We start from the raw sequence: 22196 nt of genomic DNA on the forward strand, positions 1-22196 counted from the left end.
CGAGAATGGAGCAAGTGGTGAACAAAAGCCACTCAGAGAAAAAGCCTCTTCTGGGACTGAACAAGAGGCCTCTAAAATCACTTGTTAATTGCAAGTTCCTCAAATTGCACGTTACATCTTTTGGTAAGAAATGCCGGGATAACAGATAAGAACATTTACATGGATCAACAGTAGGTAAGGAGAAGAATCTAAAAATGCAGGGAAGATCACAGACAAATAGACAACTGACAGAATTTAGTAAAGCACATACACACTTGTTTTATTAGAAACAAGAGAGAACGGCTGACAACAATCAGGGAAGGTCAAAGAATCTGAAGGAAGACAAGAACAATGAGCACACCGAACAGAAAAAAAACAACAGGGACCATGATACCTGACATGGACTATAACTAAATTCAAACAGAAGCACAACAGCATGAAGCTCAAGGACACAATGATCCATATGGGAACTCAGGGGGAAACTAAGCAAGAGATGGAACAAAAGTCAAGGCCATCACAGCATACTAAGAATTGGTTCATCATTTCTGGAATGCTCATTCACTTGTGATGGACATTGACAACCTTTGCAAAAAAAAAATCTTTTACTTAAAAAAAAAAAAAAAAATGTGTCTTCTACATTATCCACAAAGCTACTCTTAATGCTGAACTGTTCACAGCTTTATAAAAAACACCATCCTCTTTCAGCTGCTTTTCGCTGGTGTGAGAATCAACAGTTATTAGTTTCTGAGGTAACCAAGAAGAATAGTGCTGCTCCTTCAGTCAGCTAACTAACCCTTTTTGTTGTTTTGGTTTTTTTTTATATTCAAAACGTGTGAGCACATGTGGATGATGTCAAAAGTGAATAGATTCTGTACCTATTTGTCGTAAAATTTGAGAGTTTATGATAAAGGAGTGTTTTCTCTTAATTTTACATGTTTCTTCTGTGCCTGCATGTGTTTACCCTGAGTTCAGCTTGTCCTCACAGTTTAAAGTGTTTGTGCTATTAATAACTGTAAAATGGCCGTTATTGTGTGTTCTTGTGTTTCTCTGTCTAATGAGCTGGTGAGCTGTCAAATGTTTTGCCCGCTGTTCTGCCAATCTCAGCTGAGAACCTATGAAACACCATAACTTGGCTAAAGTAATAAGTTCTGAAACAAGATCCCGAAGACTCTCGTTGTTTCCCTTTTTTTATTGTCTTTCTTGCATTGAAATTGCATCTTCTGACTGTCTAGGTATTGGGCGTCTCTGAGGAATCTTGTCGTCTCTCTGATGAACTCCATGAAGTCCATCATCTCCCTGATCTTCCTTCTCTTCTTATTCATTGTCGTCTTTGCACTCCTCGGCATGCAGCTTTTTGGTGGAAGGTAAATAATAATCACATGCCATACGTAAAGTAAAATATTAATGCTCCTAGATTAGTAGCGTGACTCCCAATAGGAGAGTGTGCGAATGTGTTTGGATTCACTCTAATGTTCTCATAAATCTAACATTGCAGGAGGAACCACTGGTTCTTTCAATTATGTGTATTGAATGCATAAGATACAGGAAGCGAGTCAAAACTAACTGGAAAAAAAATATTGTGTTATCGTAGGCTGTTTAATTTATTGCGGCTCACTTTTATTAGCAGAAAGGTAAAATAGCCTTTATGGTTCAGTAGATTTATTTTTATTGGAAAACAGATTTAATGAGAATTAATGTTCCAGCATTCCAGTTATAGTTGCTTTTAAGATTCCATTTTCTACTTTTGTGACACACACACACACACACACACACACACACACACACACACACACACACACACACACACACACACACACACACACACACACACACACACACACACACATAGAAAAATCCGCCAGACAGTCTCGTCCACATGTGTCAAACTCCGGTCCTCGAGAGCTGCAACCCTGCACAATCAGTTATCAGGGAGGCTGATGAAGCTATAAACCACAGCTCGCTCTGCAATCAATGTGTTTCTTATCTTTTTTACAGGTTCATTTTTGAAGACTACACTCCAACAAACTTTGACACCTTTCCTGCCGCTATCATGACCGTCTTTCAGGTCTGAAAATAAACCTGATTTATTGTTCCTCTGCACTCCACAAATACACATTTCACGCATGTTTGCTATATAACACATATATAAGAGATATATATTTCTCAAGGTAGACAATTACAAAATAACAAAGTTATCATGTCATAGCTGAGTTTCTTTTCACTGATGGTCAGGGCAGTTTGTAGAATATTTTCTATCTTTTGGTTTGCCACTGTGTGTGTTTTGACAGATACTGACTGGAGAGGACTGGAACGAAGTGATGTACAATGGCATTCGCTCTCAAGGAGGGGTGAAGTCTGGCATGTGGTCATCGGTCTACTTTATAGTTCTCACTCTTTTTGGAAACTGTATCCTTATTAATCATTTATTCTACAGGAGATATAGAAGATTATATGTGGAAAAATCCTCATTTATATTATATGCAGTATTAGCTTCATTATTTTCACATTGTGGCCTAATTTTGATAAGAGAATATTAGCATGAAAGCGATCTCTCTTTTTTTTTTTTTTTTTTTTTTTTTTTTATCAAAGTGATACTAAATTAGTCTTGGGGTTGTAGTAATTAAACTCTAAAACATTAAAACATGCTTTTTTGAATCAGAGAGATGAATTCCTGAATGAAAATACAGGAAATAATTGACATGATGTGAAGCACGATTATGTTTACAGCATGGTGGGCAGCTGACTCTTATTGCAAGAAACAATTTGTTGTTTCTGCTCGCATCTAGAATAGCCCAATTAAAGTTTGTTCTTTGTTGTTTTTCATTTTTTAACATATAGACTAGCTCACCAGCAGAGGGTTTTTTTTCTCTGAGGAGTCTGTTTTGGTCTTTAACACAACTGCAACCAGACACTCTACTAAATGTTTTCTTGGCCATTGCTGTGGATAACTTGGCCAACGCACAAGAACTTACAAAGGTAATGAAATAGCTCGCTGAAAAAATGAGCTTGGTCTTTTGTGTTACTGAGTTACTTGAATGAAAAACAATTCCTCAACCTTTCTTATCACTTTGATTCTGTGAAATGGTTTAGCATAACCATTATCACAGTTGTTCAGCTGACTTTTGCTCTTTTGCTTTCGTTTGAGCAGGATGAAGAGGAAGCCGAGGCAGCATTCAACCAGAAGCATGCTCTACAGAAGGCGAAGGAGGTTGGCCCGTTGTCCTCCTTCATGTCCTCAGAGTAAGTTTTGCATGTTCTCTCCTTCTGCCTGACCTCCTCTTCTTCTTCCTCTGTCCTCTTCTTCTTTTCTCCCTCTTCTTTTCCTCCACTATGGAGTGGGTGCATAGAAGCTGCCCACAGTGTAACACTTCTCATGCGCTGCTGTATAGCCTCCAGCAGAGCCAGTTCATGCAATAGATTTGGATTATGTAGTATGTAGAAAATATATAAATAGATGTTGGTGGTCATCATTTGGAGCTTCAAGTTGTTGTGGTGTGTAGGTGTCGGCTTGTAGCACTTAAGCGTTACTGAGGCAATGTGAAGAGAACCCATATTTGGTTCTGTCCCACTCCAGACAAATTCTTTATGTCTTCCATGAAAGGCCATCAAGCCTCCACAGGCTCCCTGCACTGTAATTTGTTCCAAATTGATGTCTTTGTCTCCATGGTTACTCAACTATGGGCGGTGTTTTGTTGTCATGGAGACAGGGGTACTGTCCAAATGAAGGTGTCCATTTCAGTAAGACACATCTTTACTTAGTGAGGCAGATGTCCAAGGTGGAGGAGTTAAAGGAATTTAAAGTGTTCTCTAAGTAACATGACCTTGTTTTTTCAATGCCCAGGTTTCCAGTCTGCAGAATAGATGTATTTTTTTTTCCCACTCAGGAGCTGATATTGTATTCATAAGTGGTAGAAGTGCATGTGCATGAACAGGAGTGGGCACCTCTTCCTCTGTATGCACGCTGTGTATTGAGATATAGTTTGTTGCATGGGCATGTAGAAGAATCTACCAAAAAGATTTTTTATCAATATGAGGTTAACAAACGCAGCACCTAAGGAAGGACTGTGTTACTGAATTGTAACAATGGTCCTTGGTATTACATTCGACAATTGTATTTGTGAGATGAGCAGCAGATCTGGGCATGTGAGTTGTCCTCATGAAAGAAATCATGGTTAAACAGTTTATACTACTTTTGCTGCTGACCCTTGGAACAGTTTTTAAAGGTGTACGACTGACATATTCTATCTCTGCTGGTTATCCAAAATGCATATTTTACTACAAGTGTGCCATAACCTAAAAAAGGATTTAAACAAGCGTTGCAACAATGTATGATAATTTCTTGAAATGCATTGTGACAATGCAGTTTTCTCCCAAACACAAATGTCTTTACTTTCTGGGGTGCTTCCTTTCCATGTTCTCTGTTTCTCTGGCATGAGAACTTTGCAAATTATACTTAATAAATGACATTAAAACTGAGATAGTAAAACAGATGTAGGTTAGTTTGCAGTCGAGGAAAGTGAGGGCTTGGGCTTTGTAAAGAAGACTAGAATGCCACAGGATCCAGTGGGCTGTAAAATGAATTCATAGAGGACCTCTTCAACTTAAGGCTTCTCTGGGTCGTCACTGGTGTCAGCAATGAAGCCCTGCCAGTGTATGATCCATCGACCTTGGATAAACTTGCATGACAGCATTTGCTGAATGAAAAAAAAAACTTCTGCAAGATGCTGCATGTCTGAGGCTGATTATCATTTTAACTTGAGACTGCTGCATGTGTCTGGTCTGCATGAGCAATGAATAAAATACAATATTTATGCACATATACTGAGAATGCTCTTCACATAATGCAAGTGATGACTGGGCTAGAATATCTGGATAGTGTTATAGTTTGTGTAGTTTTTTGTTTTTGTTTTTTTTCCTTCATTGTAAAGTCTTTTTCCTGGTTCTAAACACTGAAGTCTTCTGAATGTTTTGAAGCTCAGCACTTGAATTTTCTGGTTTGGCATCGACTAGCATGTCCTGAGAGAATGCTAATATGTGAGTGCGCTGAGGTGGCAGTGGTGTTCAGAGCTGCATCCTAATGTGGTGGTTTTGGTCCGAGGGTATTTAAACATGTGTTCTTCACCCCGTGTGTGCTCACGGAGCCCATCTCTGTGTTTTCTATCCGTCCACACACTGTAGGTCAGACTGTCTTACAACATCTCCGTGTACTTATCAATGTTGCGCTTACAGTTGATGTTTTATGAATGTTTCTATGACTGCTCCCATCTTGTTTGTTATGTGTTGCTTGGCTCCAATGGAGACACACATCAAAGAGTCTCAGTAATCTTGACAGATTGGGCTTCAATTCATACTCTATTCACAGTTAGCAATCTGTTATTGCTCAATGACATACATGTGTCGTTTTGTAAAATATGAGGATAAAAAGGACAAAATTTTGCGTAACCTTCTGAAAGTACACAAACCAATCCAAAACAAGTGCTAAGTGGTAGTTGTATTCTTTAAAGCTGTTTCATAAACAATTGGACTTGAAGGGTCAGCTTGCTGTGTGTCTCCTGGCCTGTTTTGTCTCTGCTCACAAAAGCACTAATGTCTTGTTTTCAACCAATCGCTCATTGATAACACGGACCACACAAGAGTCCACGTTCCAGTAAGTAATTCTGTCTGTTCAGCTCTCTAACTCTCTCAGTCACTCCTACCTGATTTTCTCCAATGGGTGAATGTCCCAGTCTCATCTTGTATAGCACTCTGTTCATGCTCTGTCCTGTACCTCACAACTCTCAAGCCTTGTTGAATCCACAGTATTTGAATCTATTCCACAGATTTCATTCTGCATCTTACTCTTTTTGTTATGAAATTCGCATAAACAATTCTAGGTTGGTTAATTTCTCACCAAACATTGTCATCGATCCAGTTTGTTGCTTCATGTTTAACTTAAATTCCTTTTTGTTGTTCATGAAGTGTTTGAACATCAAACTAAAGCATTTACAGTACTGGTGTTAATGTTTTTGGTACATATTTTGAACATTTATGTAGAGTTATTGTTAAGCTTAGTATTCTGGTGTTCTAATGTGGTCAATAAAAAGCAAGCAAGCAAAATTAATCTAGACCTGGATCAATAATTCAATACAGATGTAATTACAATGTGATATATCAAAAGCAAATGTAACACAATAAATGCGAAACAAATCAGTCTTTATATGCTGACATATGTCCTGTCTTGCTTTTCTCAGGGGGAGTCGGAGAAGGCGGCCCTACCTGTACAGGAAAAGAGCCATTCACCGCAGCCGGCCTACATACTCGTGCTCGTTGGAGGAGGCCCAGAGCAGTATCAGGGAGGGCCGCCCACCCCCGCCACTCAACCCCTCTAACTCTTTCATGTCCAGGAGAGAAAGGAGAAAGAGGATGACCATGTCAGTGTGGGAGCAGAGGACAAGCCAGCTGCGGAGACACCGCCAGATGTCCAGCCGAGAGATACTGTTCAACAACCCCAGTGAGGAGAAGGACGGCCCTCCTGCCTCGGCCCAAGGCCAGCATGGACGTCCGCTCTCACTACACCGAAAGGTCATGCAGAACACACCGTCTGGGAGTTTGAAACGTGTCAATGACCCACTGGCTTCCCCAACCAAGAACCAGGCCTCGGGTTCCTCAATGTCAGTGGATATGGCTCTGAATGCTGCTCTCTCACATGAAGTACCTGTACCCCCAACGTCTGGGCTGGTGCCAGAGTCACTGGGCTCGACAAATGTACCTCTCACTGGCTCTGTGTCCACGACCATACCAGAGCCTCCTGAAGCAGAGTCCCTGACCCAGGATGGAAAACTCAGTGTTAATCAGAGTAACAGTACAAGCAATGAGCGTCGCAGTCCCAGGCTAAATGGTGAACGTCAGCATAGGCCCGTAAAGAAGTTCAGACCTCCAGATAACATTGACACACTGATGCCAGAAGTTGGAGGTCCTAGTGGCTTTAGAAACAGAAGGGCGCTGCATCACCACGACCATCAGAGGGAAGCCAGAGGTCAGGGGTCTTCTCCTGCTAATGGGAGCCATTCAGCCATTGGGGAGAGGAAGAGCAACCCTGGAACAGAGGAAGAGAAGAAAGCAGAGCATGTAAACCAAGAAGGAGAGGATGTGTTGCATAAAGACAACAAGTGAGGCTGATCAAGAACTGCGTTTTAAATTTTTTTTAAAACAGTGCTGTGACTTTATCTCTTGCCACATATCTGTTTGCTTTCAATACATCTGCAGACAGGCCGATCAGGACACAGGAGAAGGGAGTAACCCAGCAGATGACCAGAGCCACACTGCTGACCCATGTACTCAGAAGCACGAAGACCCTCCTCATCAGTCTGAGCCGTCGGTCCCTGTCATCATAGAGGACGACAAAGAAGAGAACGACTCACAGCAGGACCAGGATAAATCTCAGCTCACCTCCAGTGTGAATATTGAGATGTCCAATGTGCAACCCTCACTCGAACTCTCTACAATCACAGGTGGTGGTACAAATATGTTTTATAATTAAAAGGCAGCATCTTTTTCATAGTTGATCATACAAGTTTGTTTTGAAGAATATTGTTATTTATACAATGGATCCACTGGAATGATGGCACACAAATGTGAAATATAAATACAGTAAGAGAACATATATATTTGAGACGAATGTTTTAAGTCCTGTTTATTGTGCTAAATCACAGAGAAATGCTATTAAGTTTGCAAGGTTATTCAATGTGCGCTGCTCACTGAACTGTCGGTGGTTTAAAATTTTCAATCAGAAGAAAGCAGAAGTAATTTTTCAAACATACCATTCTGTGGCAGAGTCATGCCTTATTACAAACCTTTCACACCTCATTAATTGTAGCCGCCAGAGGAAATGTGTGCGAAATGATGAGTTAGGTCATTCAAAGTCTGTCTCCCAAGTTCACAGGTCGTTCTTGCAGCTGCACGGCATATTTCTCAGTGAATAAGTTGAGCTTGCAAATTTTTGGTGAGGTTTAAAGGGGTGAGAAGAAAAAGTATGATCAAACTTTTTCTGACGACATTTTCCAGTCAACAGTAAGGACACAGAAACCTGTAAGTCAGAGAAAGAAGAGGAAGAGGAGAGTAAACCTGTCAGCACCGTGACCCCAGACAGCATGTTCATCTTCAAACCTGATAACCCGTAAGTTTCCACCACTCACATTTTTATGCTAAACCTAATGCTTGTCTGCGCCTAATAGTTTATGTACTGTTTTATAAGCAGAGTCTTGAGAGGTTGATGCAAGTTGCGTTGCATCAATTTGGTCGCCCTCCTGTAAGAGTGTAGCTCTTTACTTTGTAGAAGATGGTGCAAACCAGCCCTATCGACAGACTGATGAAACTTAGACTCCAAACCAAACTTTCTCAGCCACTGCACATTTCCCCAAGGAAGCCCTCAGACAGAAAAGAATCCCACCTGTTCAGAGGAGTGCTGGAGCACGGCGTCTACCCTCAGGCCTTGGAACAGCTCAGAGCGATCGCTATCTCCTTGCACTACCTCATAACTATCACTTCACCCTGAATACCCGTGGTTGGATTACTGCACTTGTCGTTTGTGATACCAGGTTAGAGTAGGAAGAACGAATCCACGGACCTCCTGCCGTGTCCTGCTGCTGAGAACACTCATCTGATCAGGCTTATCAAGAAATCAGACGGCATGGGAACCATGCACTGCCCCTCAGGAGTGGCAGCATTCATAGTTTTGTAGCTGAGCTTCAGCTATCTCCCCTTTGTCGAAGATCCTCTACACATTGTTTTTTTGTCCTACCCTGTGGTGTTTTTGCCTACTTAGATAGATTCTTGTTAGCACTGGAGCACATTTCTGATGTGGAGTATGTTATCTATTATGTTTTGCCATTTATTGTTAATGGTATGGAGGAAGTATTGTGGCCCAAATACTATTATATTTTCTTACAATAAATAATTCAAATGGGAACATGAGAAACACAAGTGTTATGAGAATCTGTTAATCCATTGATCTGAAAGATTGAGATGAGAAACTCTTGTGACTCTTGTAATCTAAACGGACGGCTGACAGCCTGTTCGTGAAAGCAACAATCCACCCAAAGGGTTTTGTGAGGTCATGGCCCAAAGTACAACCACAACTTATTTTTTCACTTGAGTATATGTACATTTTGAACAGATAAGAAATATAAGGATAATTTTCCTACTAATTCAGTTAACCCAGTGTTGGTAGTGTTTACGCTGAACTGAGAGGATTTGTGCCTTATTTTGGTCTTGAATGTACTGTGTCAATATGAGAGAAGTGCTCTGCAGCAGTGGAATGACACAGAACATCAAATTAGCTTCATGTGCTGCTGATAATGTGGGGTCTCATGTTGCACGACGTCACCTGTTCTCTGCTCTTCCTCAGGCTGCGTCGAGCTTGTCACTATGTGGTGAACCTCAGATACTTTGAAATGTCCATCCTGCTGGTCATAGCGGCGAGCAGTATCGCCCTGGCTGCTGAGGACCCGGTGGCCACCTCCTCTGACTGGAATAAGGTTTATAATTGTATTGATGTCCTTGTCGTGTTTGTCAGAAAATTTGTGACAGAGGCTTTATGGCAGCCTAAATCTTCCTGCTGTTTCATTCACTCGGCTAACATAATTTCCTATCTGTGCTCTGACTCTCTTAAATCCTATCAGCTGCAGAAAGTAGCTGTTGTAAAGAAAGAAAAGATAAAGTAAATTGTTATAAAAATCCTTAAATGTTTTTAAAGAGGTCGCTAATGCATCTTGATAGGGGGGAATTAAATCTCTGACGAGTTTGGCAAATGAAGTCTGAGACACAGTGAGCCTGAGAGGAATGTGGTGAGTTATCCTGAGTTTTAGTGTCATCATTGGAGGGCACTGCTTCCTCTCCAAGTGGCAGGCTGAGAAATTAAACTTGTGTACATCATAAAATAGATGCCAGAAGTAAAAAAGATTTTATCTCACATTGGGAATATTCATGTTTTCATTGATTTTCTTGTATTTATTTCGATTCTTCTGTTTTGTCTAATTGACTCTGATGTTCTTTACAGGTTCTGCGCTATTTTGATTATGTTTTTACTGGAGTCTTCACATTTGAAATGATTATAAAGGTGAGTTACTCTGTGAAATTGGCACAGCATGATGTTTCATGTAGAAAGGAAATGATTGTGAAAATATAAATGTATCGCTTTTCACCAAATACTTTTTTCCCCCTCCTTTTTGGATAAGAAAACATAAGAGTGAGGCACATCACTGTTTTACAGCTTCATCCAACTCCTGTTCACAGACGCTTGAGTCGATTCCAGCAAACTATGGGTGAAAGCAGGTTACACCCTGTGCAGGTCTCAAAGAGATTATAAAAACTCAAATGCATGTTCTTTGGGTTGTGGAAGTCAACCAGAGTAAAACCAAAGTAGGCGCAGGGAGAAAATGCAACGCAGAAACACAACCAAGGCCAAACTCTTAACACGGGACATTCTTGCCATGTGCCAACCATTACACTACTGTGCAGCCCCAGAATATTCTCAAGAACAAAAAAACAGTTTGAGGTAGCTGGTTCATGTCTGTAGTTCCCACAGTGGGACTGCAATTTAGTTGCCTCATATACTCTGTTGTCTTCAGATGATTGATCAGGGCCTGATCCTCCATGATGGCTCCTACTTCAGAGACCTGTGGAACGTCCTGGATTTCATCGTTGTGGTGGGAGCTCTGGTTGCCTTCGCCCTCACGTCAGTCACGTTTTATTTTCATTACTTGAGCCGGTCAAACTTTTGCATCACAATATCTTCACCATCCCATTTTATTTATGGCTGTTGACACGTTTGTTCATATCTTCTATTTTTATCTGTCTGTGGACGATGCATCTGTGGGATTAACCAGCAGCAATGTGATGGGGTAAAATACATAAATGACTTCATCTCTTACAACAAATACCAACTCAGAAGTGCAAATTTAAATTTGTGTGACAGCATTACAGTATGGTAGACCACACATTCCGTGACTATAAATAAAAAAGGGGAAAAAACTGTTTGCAAATGAACGATTGTTTTAAAAATGTAGTCTGAATTTCACACTGGTGTCATTCTGTACAGAAACAACAAAGGGCGTGACATTAAGACCATCAAATCTCTGAGGGTTCTGCGGGTCCTCCGACCATTAAAAACAATAAAAAGACTTCCAAAGCTCAAGGTGAGATATGCACTGTCTTTGAGATGTTTGATTGGTGATCAGTGTTTTTGCACACATTTTCTGCTATGGTACTCTTTATAACAAAGACATATTCAATCTGACAAGTAATTAGAGTCTGATGATCATGATCAATAGTTGCTCTATGTGTAGTTTGTGTTAAAAACTGATCAAACTAACTGGTTAGGGTTTTTTTTTTTTAACAAAGCAAACATTCACCACACCTATGCTGTAGATGCAATAAATATTAGTGATTTCATTTTTTCCAGTTTTAAATTTCTGATTGCTGTGAGAAAAATTAGGCTCTGGCTTCAAGGTATTACTTTTTAATTGCTCTTTGTACATTTCTTTTTTATTTCATTTGCTGTATATAGAAGCAAACAATAAAAACAAACTAGCAAACAACATTGTCTACCTTGTTTGGTTCAACGTGGCACAAGTAAATAGTCAAACTGACTCCTGGGCCTCCGGTCCTAAGACACACAATACCGAGTTTTGCATTTAGTTTCTTTTGAAATCCGAGTGATCAAACAATCATTTTGGAAGGAAATTTCCATTCTATCAAGATTAGTGTCATTTATTTTTGTTTTTTTATTACCAAAATAAGCTGAACAGAACGGAACTCGCCCCGAAGCAGCTGAACAATGAGTTTATTACAGTGTGTGTGTGTGTATCTGACCACACCGTGTGAAATCATTTAATGAATCGTCTACGCCCCCCACATCCAAGTGTTTCAAACATATACTGTTTGATCTTCCTCAATTTTCCTTACTTGACATTTGTCTCTTTCTTCCAGGCGGTATTTGACTGCGTGGTGACGTCTCTGAAGAACGTCTTCAACATTTTAATTGTCTACAAGCTTTTCATGTTCATCTTTGCCGTCATTGCTGTGCAGCTCTTCAAGGGGAAGTTCTTCTACTGTACTGACAGTTCAAAGGACACAGAGAAGGACTGCCAGTAATCCTCAGATTTTCTCTCATATAGTGTTTATGATATTCACTAAATTATTTATTTGGCTTAGTGTCTTTATTTCTATCTTTCCCTCATGTGTTACATTTACACGTCATTTAAAACTTTGATTTTCTTAATTTTTTTTTTTTGCTTAATTTCCCCTTAGCATCATAGAAATGAATAAAGCAATAAGAATTTTTTTTTGTGTGTTTCTTTTTTTAGCTTTATTTTACTAGGCCGTTGAGAATAGAGGAATCCATTCTTTCTATGCAACTCTTTTTTTTTTTTTTTTAATGTTCCTTTGTCCTTTCTTTACCCAGGGGTTACTACATTGACTATGGGAAGGATAAGAAAGAGGTGAAAAAACGAGAGTGGAGGAGACATGACTTTCATTACGATAACGTCATCTGGGCTCTGCTCACTCTCTTCACCGTCTCCACTGGAGAGGGATGGCCTCAGTGAGTGTGCCATTTGCCTCGAGCGAACTCATGCTGGATGAGAAAATTCATCAGGAGCTCTGATACCATATAATTTTTCTTTCTTAGAAGGATCGTTAGTTTTTATGAGCGTTATAACCTTTTAACATCTGCCTTGTTCCTTTGTTAATGGTCAAATCTGACCTTTGATTAAGGAAATATAATAGAGGAGAATAATTGAAGAATGATTTTGCCATTCATTATCTAGCAATGAGGTTATACCATTATTTCATTGGTCTTGTGATTGTGGATTGAGGCCTGTCGTTAATTGCTGTTGCGGAAAAAACTTTAAATGACTTCAATTTTCCCAAAGTAAATTTACATTTGATCTCCACCCCACTGAACAAATACTTAAAATTTGTTTTGCTTGTTTTACTGCTCATCTGAGTGATTGTGAGAATTGTATTTCTGCTCTTTCAGGGTTTTGCAGCATTCTGTAGACGTGACAGAAGAGGACAGGGGACCGAGCCCCAGCAACAGAATGGAAATGTCGATCTTCTACGTCATCTACTTTGTCGTCTTTCCATTCTTCTTTGTCAACATATTTGTCGCTCTTATTATCATCACATTCCAGGAACAGGGGGATAAAATGATGGAGGAGTGCAGTCTGGAGAAAAATGAGGTGGGATTATGTTAATACAACAACACAACAAGCAAAAGGTTTTTTTTTTGTCTTTCTTTTGCTGTTAATTTTCAGATATAAGGCTCTTGGGAGAAACTCAACAGCAACATGTCTTGTCTTGTATGGATAATAATGGAACGTGCAGGTGTCAGTATGGGAGCAATTTAGTCATGTGAACAGCTGCATGGAAGTTAATGTGCTCATTAGGATGATGTTGCTTGGTTCTTGTCAATATATTTCTTACTCTGATACTAATACTATGGCGTCGAATCAAAATCACCAATCAACTGAGAAATATGAGTGATATTACATGATGTGATTGCTGTGATTGTAGATCCCTCCTCAGGTGAAATTAGTTTTCTCATTCCAAATGTGTTCATTCCCCGGTCATTATCCATACAGCTGAAGGTAAATCCACTCACTGTATGCAGTATATTTACACTGTGATCTTTAAATCAAATAAAGGTTTAGCATACTGGGGTTATGTTTGCAAATGTTTCATTGCTCTTGAATTGTTTAACTTGAGTTAAAACTGAAATAAGTGTGTCAGATTCACCTGAAAAACTAGTATATTTATGGCCAAAGTCCTGACTTGTGAATATAAGATTACAATATGAGCACAGATATATTGGCAGGGTGCAATTTACTAGTGGCTGAATTGGGTCTGGAGAACATACATTTATTTCAAAGTAAATGTTTTTCAACTCTCCAGGATCGAATACTGGCATTTTGCTGACTTTTAAATGAGTAAGGCATTTTACCCCCAAACACTCAGGTTGCATTGAGTAGAACATAGTTTGTAAAAAATTGGTGCAAAATCAAGCATGTCAGTCCTTGAAGAAGGCAGCCAGAACACAACATTAGGTTCTAAAATGTGTGTTCTGATTAAATAAAAATAAATTGTAAACTCCATCCAGACACCATACCCACCCTCCGGGACCAGCACAGTAGTTTTTTTTAATAGAGTGTTATTTCTGAATGAAATGTGTTTTGAAATAGATGTCGCTTGTTAATTCTGAAACAAAACAAGGCTCCTATCCAGTGGATGCAATGCAACTCCATATAATTCAAAGACAGAGTTCTAAACTGTTTTGTCATTTTCACTTCCCACTGTTGTCTTTGTATTTCAGAGGGCTTGCATAGATTTTGCCATCGGTGCCAAGCCGCTGACCCGATACATGCCGCAGAACCGGCACACGTTCCAGTACCGCTTGTGGCATTTTGTTGTCTCGCCCTCTTTTGAGTACACAGTCCTGGCCATGATTGCTCTCAACACTATTGTCCTGATGATGAAGGTGAAGACGATTGTATGAAAAAATATGTATATGTATTATGGGTGACGATCAAAATATTAGTTGTGTGATGATATAAGCAACAGCTCACTACCTATACCTCCAGTACATCCAGAACTCTGCTGCCCCCCTTTTCACCCACTGCAAGTCCCGTGACCACATCACCCCCGTCCTCCTAAACCTCCACTGGCTCCCTGTCCCACAATGTATCCAGTTCAGAGTCCTCCTCCTGACCCATAAAGCCTTCCATAGTGAAGTTCTCCATACCTCAGAGACCTGCTCCACTCCCTCCCACAGCCTCCGATCCTCTCATTCAAACCTTTTTTTTCGCTCCTGCTCAGAACCGAACACTGAATCTGGGGCGACTGAGCCTTTCCCATATCTGCCTCACACTCTGGAACTCCCTAAACCAACACGTCTCAGACCGCACTGAACTTAACACCTACAAATCTTTTTTTATTATGTGTTTTTATGATGTTTCTCCTGTTTATGTTTGTTGATTTTATTATTTGATGTAAATTGTCTTGATAAGCACTATACAAAATAATAATTATTGTTTTTATTAGTTTTATTAACTCTTTTCACCTACTCTCTCCTTAAAATAACTTATTATACTTGTTATTTTTTCACACATCTTAGTTTGTTAACAGGAAAAAGCTGTGTTGACTGTATTGATTCAAAAGAAGACAATAATTCTAGAAGCTTTGTATTGACACTTGTTGAACTAAGCCAAAATGTGTCAGTGCCACAACAGCTGCTCAACACACTGATGCTTACATTACTCCTCATGTATTTGTTTCCCTTCACTTGTTCACTCGTCACTGTTCCGAGACTGGCCTTTATTTTTCAAGTCGTACTGGTGGTTCAGATAGACAGGCAGACAGACAGGCAGACAGACAGGCGCTGAGTGACTCAGCCTGTATTAAATATTGATCTATAATGTCCAGGCGCTGCTATTTAGCATGACCTCATTAACTGTGGCTGAAGGCCCTGGAGGAATGACTCCTTTTATAGTGCGACAGATGAGTGGTGCACAGACAGAGGCACTATTTATGGGTCTGGAGGAATCTTCCATCAACCTGTAGCTCTGCGGGGAGCACGGCTGAAGTTCACTCTGGTATCAGAGAGGATTGCTCAGCCTCAGTCGCTTTAGGAATAAGCCATGTTTTTATGTTTTTCAAAGGGATCACATCTTTATTCAACCCCTGCCACCTTTGTATTTTCAGTATTACTCGGCACCGCCAGCGTATGAGGCCGTCCTGAAGCACATGAACACAGCTTTCACTGTTCTCTTCTCTGTTGAGTGTGTCCTCAAGATAATGGCCTTTGGATTCCTGGTGAGCAAAAAAGAGCCACGCAGAGCCTGTATCTATTGTGAGCAGCCTTTTATAAATGTCTTTATAACGTCCCTCCTGTTTCAACAGAACTATTTTCGAGACACGTGGAACATCTTTGACTTCATCACCGTCTTGGGCAGCATCACTGAGATCGTGGTGGACTTGCAGGTAATAAAAGCATGTTTATCTATTAACTTTTCAATTCTTTGTTCCCCTAAAAAAAATAAATGCAACGGTTCCCCCCCCTTCGTCTCTGTCTTTCTCAGTCTGTTGACACGTTCAACATGAGTTTCTTGAAGCTGTTTCGAGCGGCTCGTCTGATCAAGCTGTTGAGACAAGGTTACACCATCCGAATCCTTCTGTGGACCTTTGTTCAGTCCTTCAAGGCATTGCCCTACGTCTGCTTGCTTATTGCCATGCTCTTCTTCATCTACGCCATCATCGGCATGCAGGTCAGAAGTGGCATCCACTGATAACACACTGATAAATGGCTTGGCATTCTTTATTTGACGGTATTGTTCGAAACCCACTCCATGCTATTGGTTTCACTGGGAAATAAAATACATCACAGTGAGAGTTTCTTTTTATATTCATCTGTCTTTTTTTTATAATTACATTTATCTGCGTAAACCAGGTGTTTGGAAACATCAAGCTGAATGAGGAGAATATAAACCAGCACAACAACTTCAAAACCTTCTCCGGTGCTCTGATGCTGCTGTTCAGGTAGGACCCTTTGCTACCTGCCCCTTTTTTGATGTGGACGTGATGTTGGGAGCGCTTCAAAGAGTTCATTGCAATCCTAGAGACTTAAATCACTCACCACTCTTACTGGCGTGGTCGTTTAAGACAAAATGGTTTGTTTCTGATAAACGAACCCTGCAGTGATTCAAGCTCCTCTTAATTCGCTGCCTGTGGTTCACTAAATAACACGTGTTTTTTAATGCAGTCTGAACAATGTTGCTAGGTTACAGTAGTAGGATCTTCACTATTCGAGTACCCCAGGGGGCCACTCAGTGTCACAGTGTGATGGATACTGCTGTGTACCACTTGTCTCCTTAGCAAGTCACTTTGCAGACACTTTAAGAGTTTTACATCTTTGGAAAAAACTGCTATTTGCGTCCAACAATGAAATTAAAGTACTGATAATTCATTCTGTGTTTATTCAGCCTTGTTGGTGCTCAAGTATGCTCACATGTGCTATAAAACAAAACTATCAACGAGGGTTTTGGGGGTATTTTGGTAAGTTTGAAACTACCGGAAATGTTAGAAATGTAAGGGCGGTGTGATTTGCTGGAGGGATGGTGGGGTGAATCTATCAACTTCCTCCCTTCTGGTGTATACGTCTCCACTCATGCTCTTATTCTTTGTCTTTTAAAATCAAAGTAAAATACCATAACATATTAAGAGAAGCACTCGCACCAGTAATCCTCAAGTCTCACAACACTCCTACACTGCCTTATGTTCTTAGTAGTAGCTGATTTTTAATTAAGTGCTGGCTTTCCTGTATTTTAGCTTTGGAAATATTCCTAGCAAATGTTGAGTGACACTATGCTTCATCATGTTGGGTGATCATGTATGTGTGTGTGTGTATGTGTGTGTGTGTGTGTGTGTGTGTGTGTGTGTGTGTGTGTGTGTGTGTGTGTGTGTGTGTGTGTGTGTGTGTGTGTGTGTGTGTGTGTGTGTGTGTGTGTGTGTGTGTGTGTGTGTGTGTGTGTGTGTGTGTGTGTGTGTGTGTGTGTGTGTGTGGTTGTTTGTTTATTGCTTGTTTTGTTGTTGGTGGTTTTTGAGGTGTTTTGAATAATTTCATCTGTTCCACAATCTTTTTCAATTAAATTAAGAAACTCCTTAGAGAACACATTGAGAATAATAAAAGCGTTTCTGCCTTCATATAAAATCTGTTGGACATATAGGCTAGAATTTTAATTTGTCTCGATTAGATTGACATCACATTCAGAACTAAAATGTGCGCTTTTAATAAAATCAGTAGAACTAGTGTGATGCACAACGAAAGAAGAAAACAACCATTAAAACTGACTCAAGCACTCAAACCAGATGCGGGCAAATTTAGCATAAGCTCCTGCCTCTTCCCTATTCTGGGTAGCCCATCAGCCAATTTTCAAAAATCAACAAATTATTTGTTTCACAGTTGATGGGAAGGAGAACCATTTTGATGCTAAATCATTTGAAAACTATTTTATTTATTTACAACTGTCTTTCATTTCGATAGAAAGATATTGAATATATGCACAGTGATTTAATAAACCTATTTAAAGACATGGTTACATTTCATTGAATTATTCGTCTTCAATTCTCACATATCCTTGTGAGTGTTTAGTCAAGATTTGTTCCTAATTGAGTGACACTGAAGACTAAATTTAACCATCCCTGATTTACTTGAATAAAAGAATTTGCATCATTGCACTCAGACATTCTTTGAAATGTACAGCTTGTTCCACATTTGGAATCTCTGAAAGCTGTTTCTGAAGGTGGTGGTGCCAAGTCGTCTTGATGCTTTGATTGCAGCTTCCAGATGGCAGACGTAACTGTGAATAAACTGTGAGCTCCGGTCTTAACCCACTCCTTCTCCTCTTGGTGTTGTGTAATGTGTCTATCCAGAAGTGCCACGGGGGAGTCGTGGCAGGAGATCATGTTGTCGTGTCTGGGGGGACAGAAGTGTGAGACGGACCCTTCTCTTCCCCCTGCAGTGCTGTCGTCTGAAAATGAGAACCGCTGTGGCTCCGACTTTGCCTATTTCTACTTTGTCTCCTTCATCTTTTTTAGCTCCTTCCTGGTAAGACACGGACACTGCCGTCTTTATACTTTAGCAAGAGTTGCCAGTGGGCCTCGGTCCTGCATATTTTTCACATCTCCCTGCTCCAGCACACCTGTGTGTAATGAGTTGCTTCATATAAGAGTTTCTGCAGGTATGTTGAAGCAGGGAAATATCTCAACCATGCAGGATTGTTGTTCTCCAAGACTGGCTTTTCACAACTCTGCCATATTTGCTTAATTTACTTTCATACATGGGTTTTTACTTCCTCACACACAGATGCTGAACCTGTTTGTGGCTGTGATCATGGATAACTTTGAATATCTCACGAGAGACTCATCCATCCTTGGTCCACACCATCTGGATGAGTTTGTCCGTATCTGGGGGGAGTACGATCGTGCTGCCTGGTCAGTTTCTCAGAGGTTTCACACTAATGCTTATTAGTATTTCATGTTCTGTACTACTATGAATTAATGGTTAAATAGGATATGGCAGCCAAGTGAATACAATTCAGAGCTAAATGAAGTTATTTTCGGTGATGTTATCTTTCCGCACTCGCATCACTTGTCAAGTTAAGTCACGACTCTGATTGTGGTACTCTGGGTTTGAATCCTGGTTGCAGCAGGAGAGGTTTCCAGCATAAAAACCTACCATGTCTACTGTGCAGATTTCCATAACTGTGGCAACATCTGTAAAAGGTAGCAGTTGAAAAGGTTGACTCTGGCTGAAATGATCACAAATACAAACAACTACCAGAAATTTTAATTAAAAAAAAAGATTACTTGGATGTGGCTGCACATTGGTGTAGTGGTTAGTACCCTTGCCTCACAGTGATAATGAGAGGTTAAGTTGTTTCTCTCTGGTGTGCTCCAGACGGCATTCATTAGAGACCCTAAATTGTCCATAGGTGTGTGTTGGCTTTGCCTTCACCAATGGTTGTCTGAGATCAGCTTCAGTGCACTGCCATGCTGGGCTGACGCAACCTTTCTTCAATTAAAGTCTTCGAGGCAAATCGCGTCAATAATTCAAGCCAGGGATCGCCGAAATGGCAGACTCACTGACCACTAAGCCACCACGTAGCGACACAGCGTCAACAAATTTCTGCTCAACCTTTTATGATGATCTGAAGATGGTTTGAGAGACGATCGTTATCCAACAAGAAGTTTATATTAGTGAGCTACAACTCTGAAATCTGCATTGCACTTGCATCAAGTCTTGTCTTTTAAGCAGCAGATTATCTTTTAAAGACATAATCTATTATTGTAATTCTTTATCAAATGAGTGGAAAAGTCCACATGTTAAATTGCTATGTATTTCATTACAGGTCTAAGTTTTATTTTTGAGTCTGGTGCAAAACAATTAAAGTAAATAAATAAGCTGCAACAACAATCAGACAAGCCAAATGACACCCAGCTTAGGTGCTACAGAATAAAATTTTATAATTGATAATTGACCCACTAATACAGATTATGTAGAAATATTATAGTATTATATAAATGTAAATGCTACACTGAATAGTGCTTTGTTTACAATTAGTTAAGAATGTGTTACAACTGTTTCTGGGGGTCGATTGTGCAGCACAGTGAAAAACATTAGGGTCAGCTAGAACAGAGATTAAAAACATCTATAAATTCATAGTAATGCAGAACAACTAGTAGAAACATTGTGTTGTTTTGCTCCCATTGATTTGTTTCTCAATCATATAATCAAGGATGTATTCTTACAGGTTTCTCCCAGTGGCTTATTGCTGCACTGTCCTAACGCAGTCAACCAAGAGGATAGATTATCATCTGACCCTTTTGTTTACTGAAAATCGCGAGTGATAACATACACCACTAAAGACATGTATGCTTTTTCCAGTGGAAGGATCCACTATAAGGAGATGTACAAAGTTGTACGCACTATCTCACCTCCCCTGGGCTTTGGAAAGAACTGCCCCCACAGGGTGGCGTGCAAGGTTTGGTTCCCCCATGTCAACAAACCTCCCCTCTGCCTCTTTCGTGTGGGATCCTTCCTGATTTTCTTCCTTTCTCACATTTTCCTTCCCTTCCCTTCACTTGTCCTTCAGGGGTGTGTTAGTCGGGTTAGAGAATGACAATACTTCAGTCTCAGGGTACTAAGGCACAGGACTACCCTTGTTCACCCAGATTCATAAATAAGCATTCATTAGTGTTGGATGTTTAAAGTTTGCTCTTGATGCAGTTATGGATGAATTTGAGGGAATCCTGTCTCTTTCTACCTTATGGATCTGGTTTGTAATCCTCTGATGTGTAAACAGTGCCACACAATGTGTTTGTACCAGATCCGGGGAGGCTGTCATTCCTTTTCTCATCTTGTGTAAAGTTTTCTCTTTTCCCAGATTTCTATGCCCGCCGGAAGCATAGAAAGAAAACAGCCCGTTTTATTTCTCCTACTTTTGCTCTGTCCTTTTGTGTGAAGCCTTGAAATAACCCTTTCTCTTGTATCTTCTCCATTATTGTTTTCCTCCTCTCACCTTCACCCCTTCCTCTGCTCTCCTTCTTTCCTCATCCCTTCATCCCCTGGGAGCTCACTTTCCCCTGATGCCTCCATCCTTTCCTCCACTTCCCACACATCACTCTCCCTCTTTTCCAACTCTCTCGTTTTCTTTGCTCTTCCTCATTCGCATCTTTCATGGCTACCTGGCGCCCCCAGTGGTCGTATCCATTACACTGACATGTATGAGATGTTGACCAACATGTCGCCACCTCTAGGCCTGGGCAAGAAATGCCCCTCCAAGGTGGCATATAAGGTAGAATAATCCCCAGAGACTAACAGGCACTGGCTTCATATTTAAATCAACAAAGATAAGCGCTGTAAAATTGTGTTCTGTGTGGCGTACATTGGAAACATAAGCCATTTTTTGTGTTGATTATATGCTGCAGTATTGGTGTGCTGAAGCAGTTTTAAGTTGGAATATATCTGTACATTGGGCTCTGATTGGCAATACATTAATGATTTGCCTGTTTGCTTTGCATCTTGGCATTCAACTGCGGCATTATTATCTGTGTTTTGCTGATATCGGATTAAAGTCTTATATTTCTGTTGGATATTCAACGCCTTATTAAAGTGACAATTATTAGAAAGTTGTTAAACATCTACATGTTGGCATTTGAAAAAGATATGCAACTGAATGTTGTTACATTCTTTTTTTTTTTTACTTACATTGATCTGTCTGCATGTGCCTGCTGCCACAGCCCAGTGTCACGTCACTGTTCGAACCATTGGCATGATGCCTTTAGGAGTTTCATGTTCTTCCAAAGTTCACTATGGCAGTGCAGAAAACACCCATCTGGTGTGTACATCAGATTGAAATATTTATGTTCACAATTATGAAGGCCTGAAATTGGATTACAATTAAAGCTTAGATGATGCCAATGGTTGTAATGTGTGTTGGGATATTTGTGAATTGCGTTGTTTGTGTGGTGAACCCGCATGCATGCTCCACCTCTGTTATTCATCACTTGTTCTAATAAGTTAGATGAAAAATAAGGAGTGCATGAACAACAATGGGACAACAGGAGATAAAGCAATAACAACTTAAATATTTGTTGTTTTCTTTTCCATATGCATTTTTCAG

At 40.2% G+C, this 22196-nt stretch overlaps 1 protein-coding gene across 1 annotated transcript in view; it reads left to right on the forward strand.

Moving 5' to 3' along the window:
• cacna1ea (calcium channel, voltage-dependent, R type, alpha 1E subunit a) overlaps nt 1–22196 on the forward strand; it is a gene marked incomplete at both ends in the record, with an annotated part of 87506 nt that overhangs the window by 60455 nt on the left and 4855 nt on the right. Inside the window, 23 exons of the mRNA XM_080505880.1 lie at nt 1212–1343; nt 1975–2044; nt 2268–2385; nt 2888–2955; nt 3128–3219; nt 6210–7127; nt 7225–7469; nt 8023–8134; nt 9365–9494; nt 10016–10075; nt 10587–10702; nt 11057–11153; nt 11947–12107; nt 12422–12559; nt 12998–13199; nt 14330–14494; nt 15718–15828; nt 15916–15996; nt 16095–16280; nt 16463–16551; nt 18445–18619; nt 18878–19005; nt 21272–21368. Of these exons, the coding sequence (XP_080362006.1) occupies nt 1212–1343; nt 1975–2044; nt 2268–2385; nt 2888–2955; nt 3128–3219; nt 6210–7127; nt 7225–7469; nt 8023–8134; nt 9365–9494; nt 10016–10075; nt 10587–10702; nt 11057–11153; nt 11947–12107; nt 12422–12559; nt 12998–13199; nt 14330–14494; nt 15718–15828; nt 15916–15996; nt 16095–16280; nt 16463–16551; nt 18445–18619; nt 18878–19005; nt 21272–21368 (3691 nt within the window). The remainder of the gene's footprint in view (nt 1–1211; nt 1344–1974; nt 2045–2267; nt 2386–2887; nt 2956–3127; nt 3220–6209; nt 7128–7224; nt 7470–8022; nt 8135–9364; nt 9495–10015; nt 10076–10586; nt 10703–11056; nt 11154–11946; nt 12108–12421; nt 12560–12997; nt 13200–14329; nt 14495–15717; nt 15829–15915; nt 15997–16094; nt 16281–16462; nt 16552–18444; nt 18620–18877; nt 19006–21271; nt 21369–22196) is intronic.

The sequence above is a fragment of the Blennius ocellaris genome (genome assembly GCF_963422515.1).
Source record: "Blennius ocellaris genome assembly, chromosome: 12".
NCBI lineage: Eukaryota > Metazoa > Chordata > Actinopteri > Blenniiformes > Blenniidae > Blennius > Blennius ocellaris.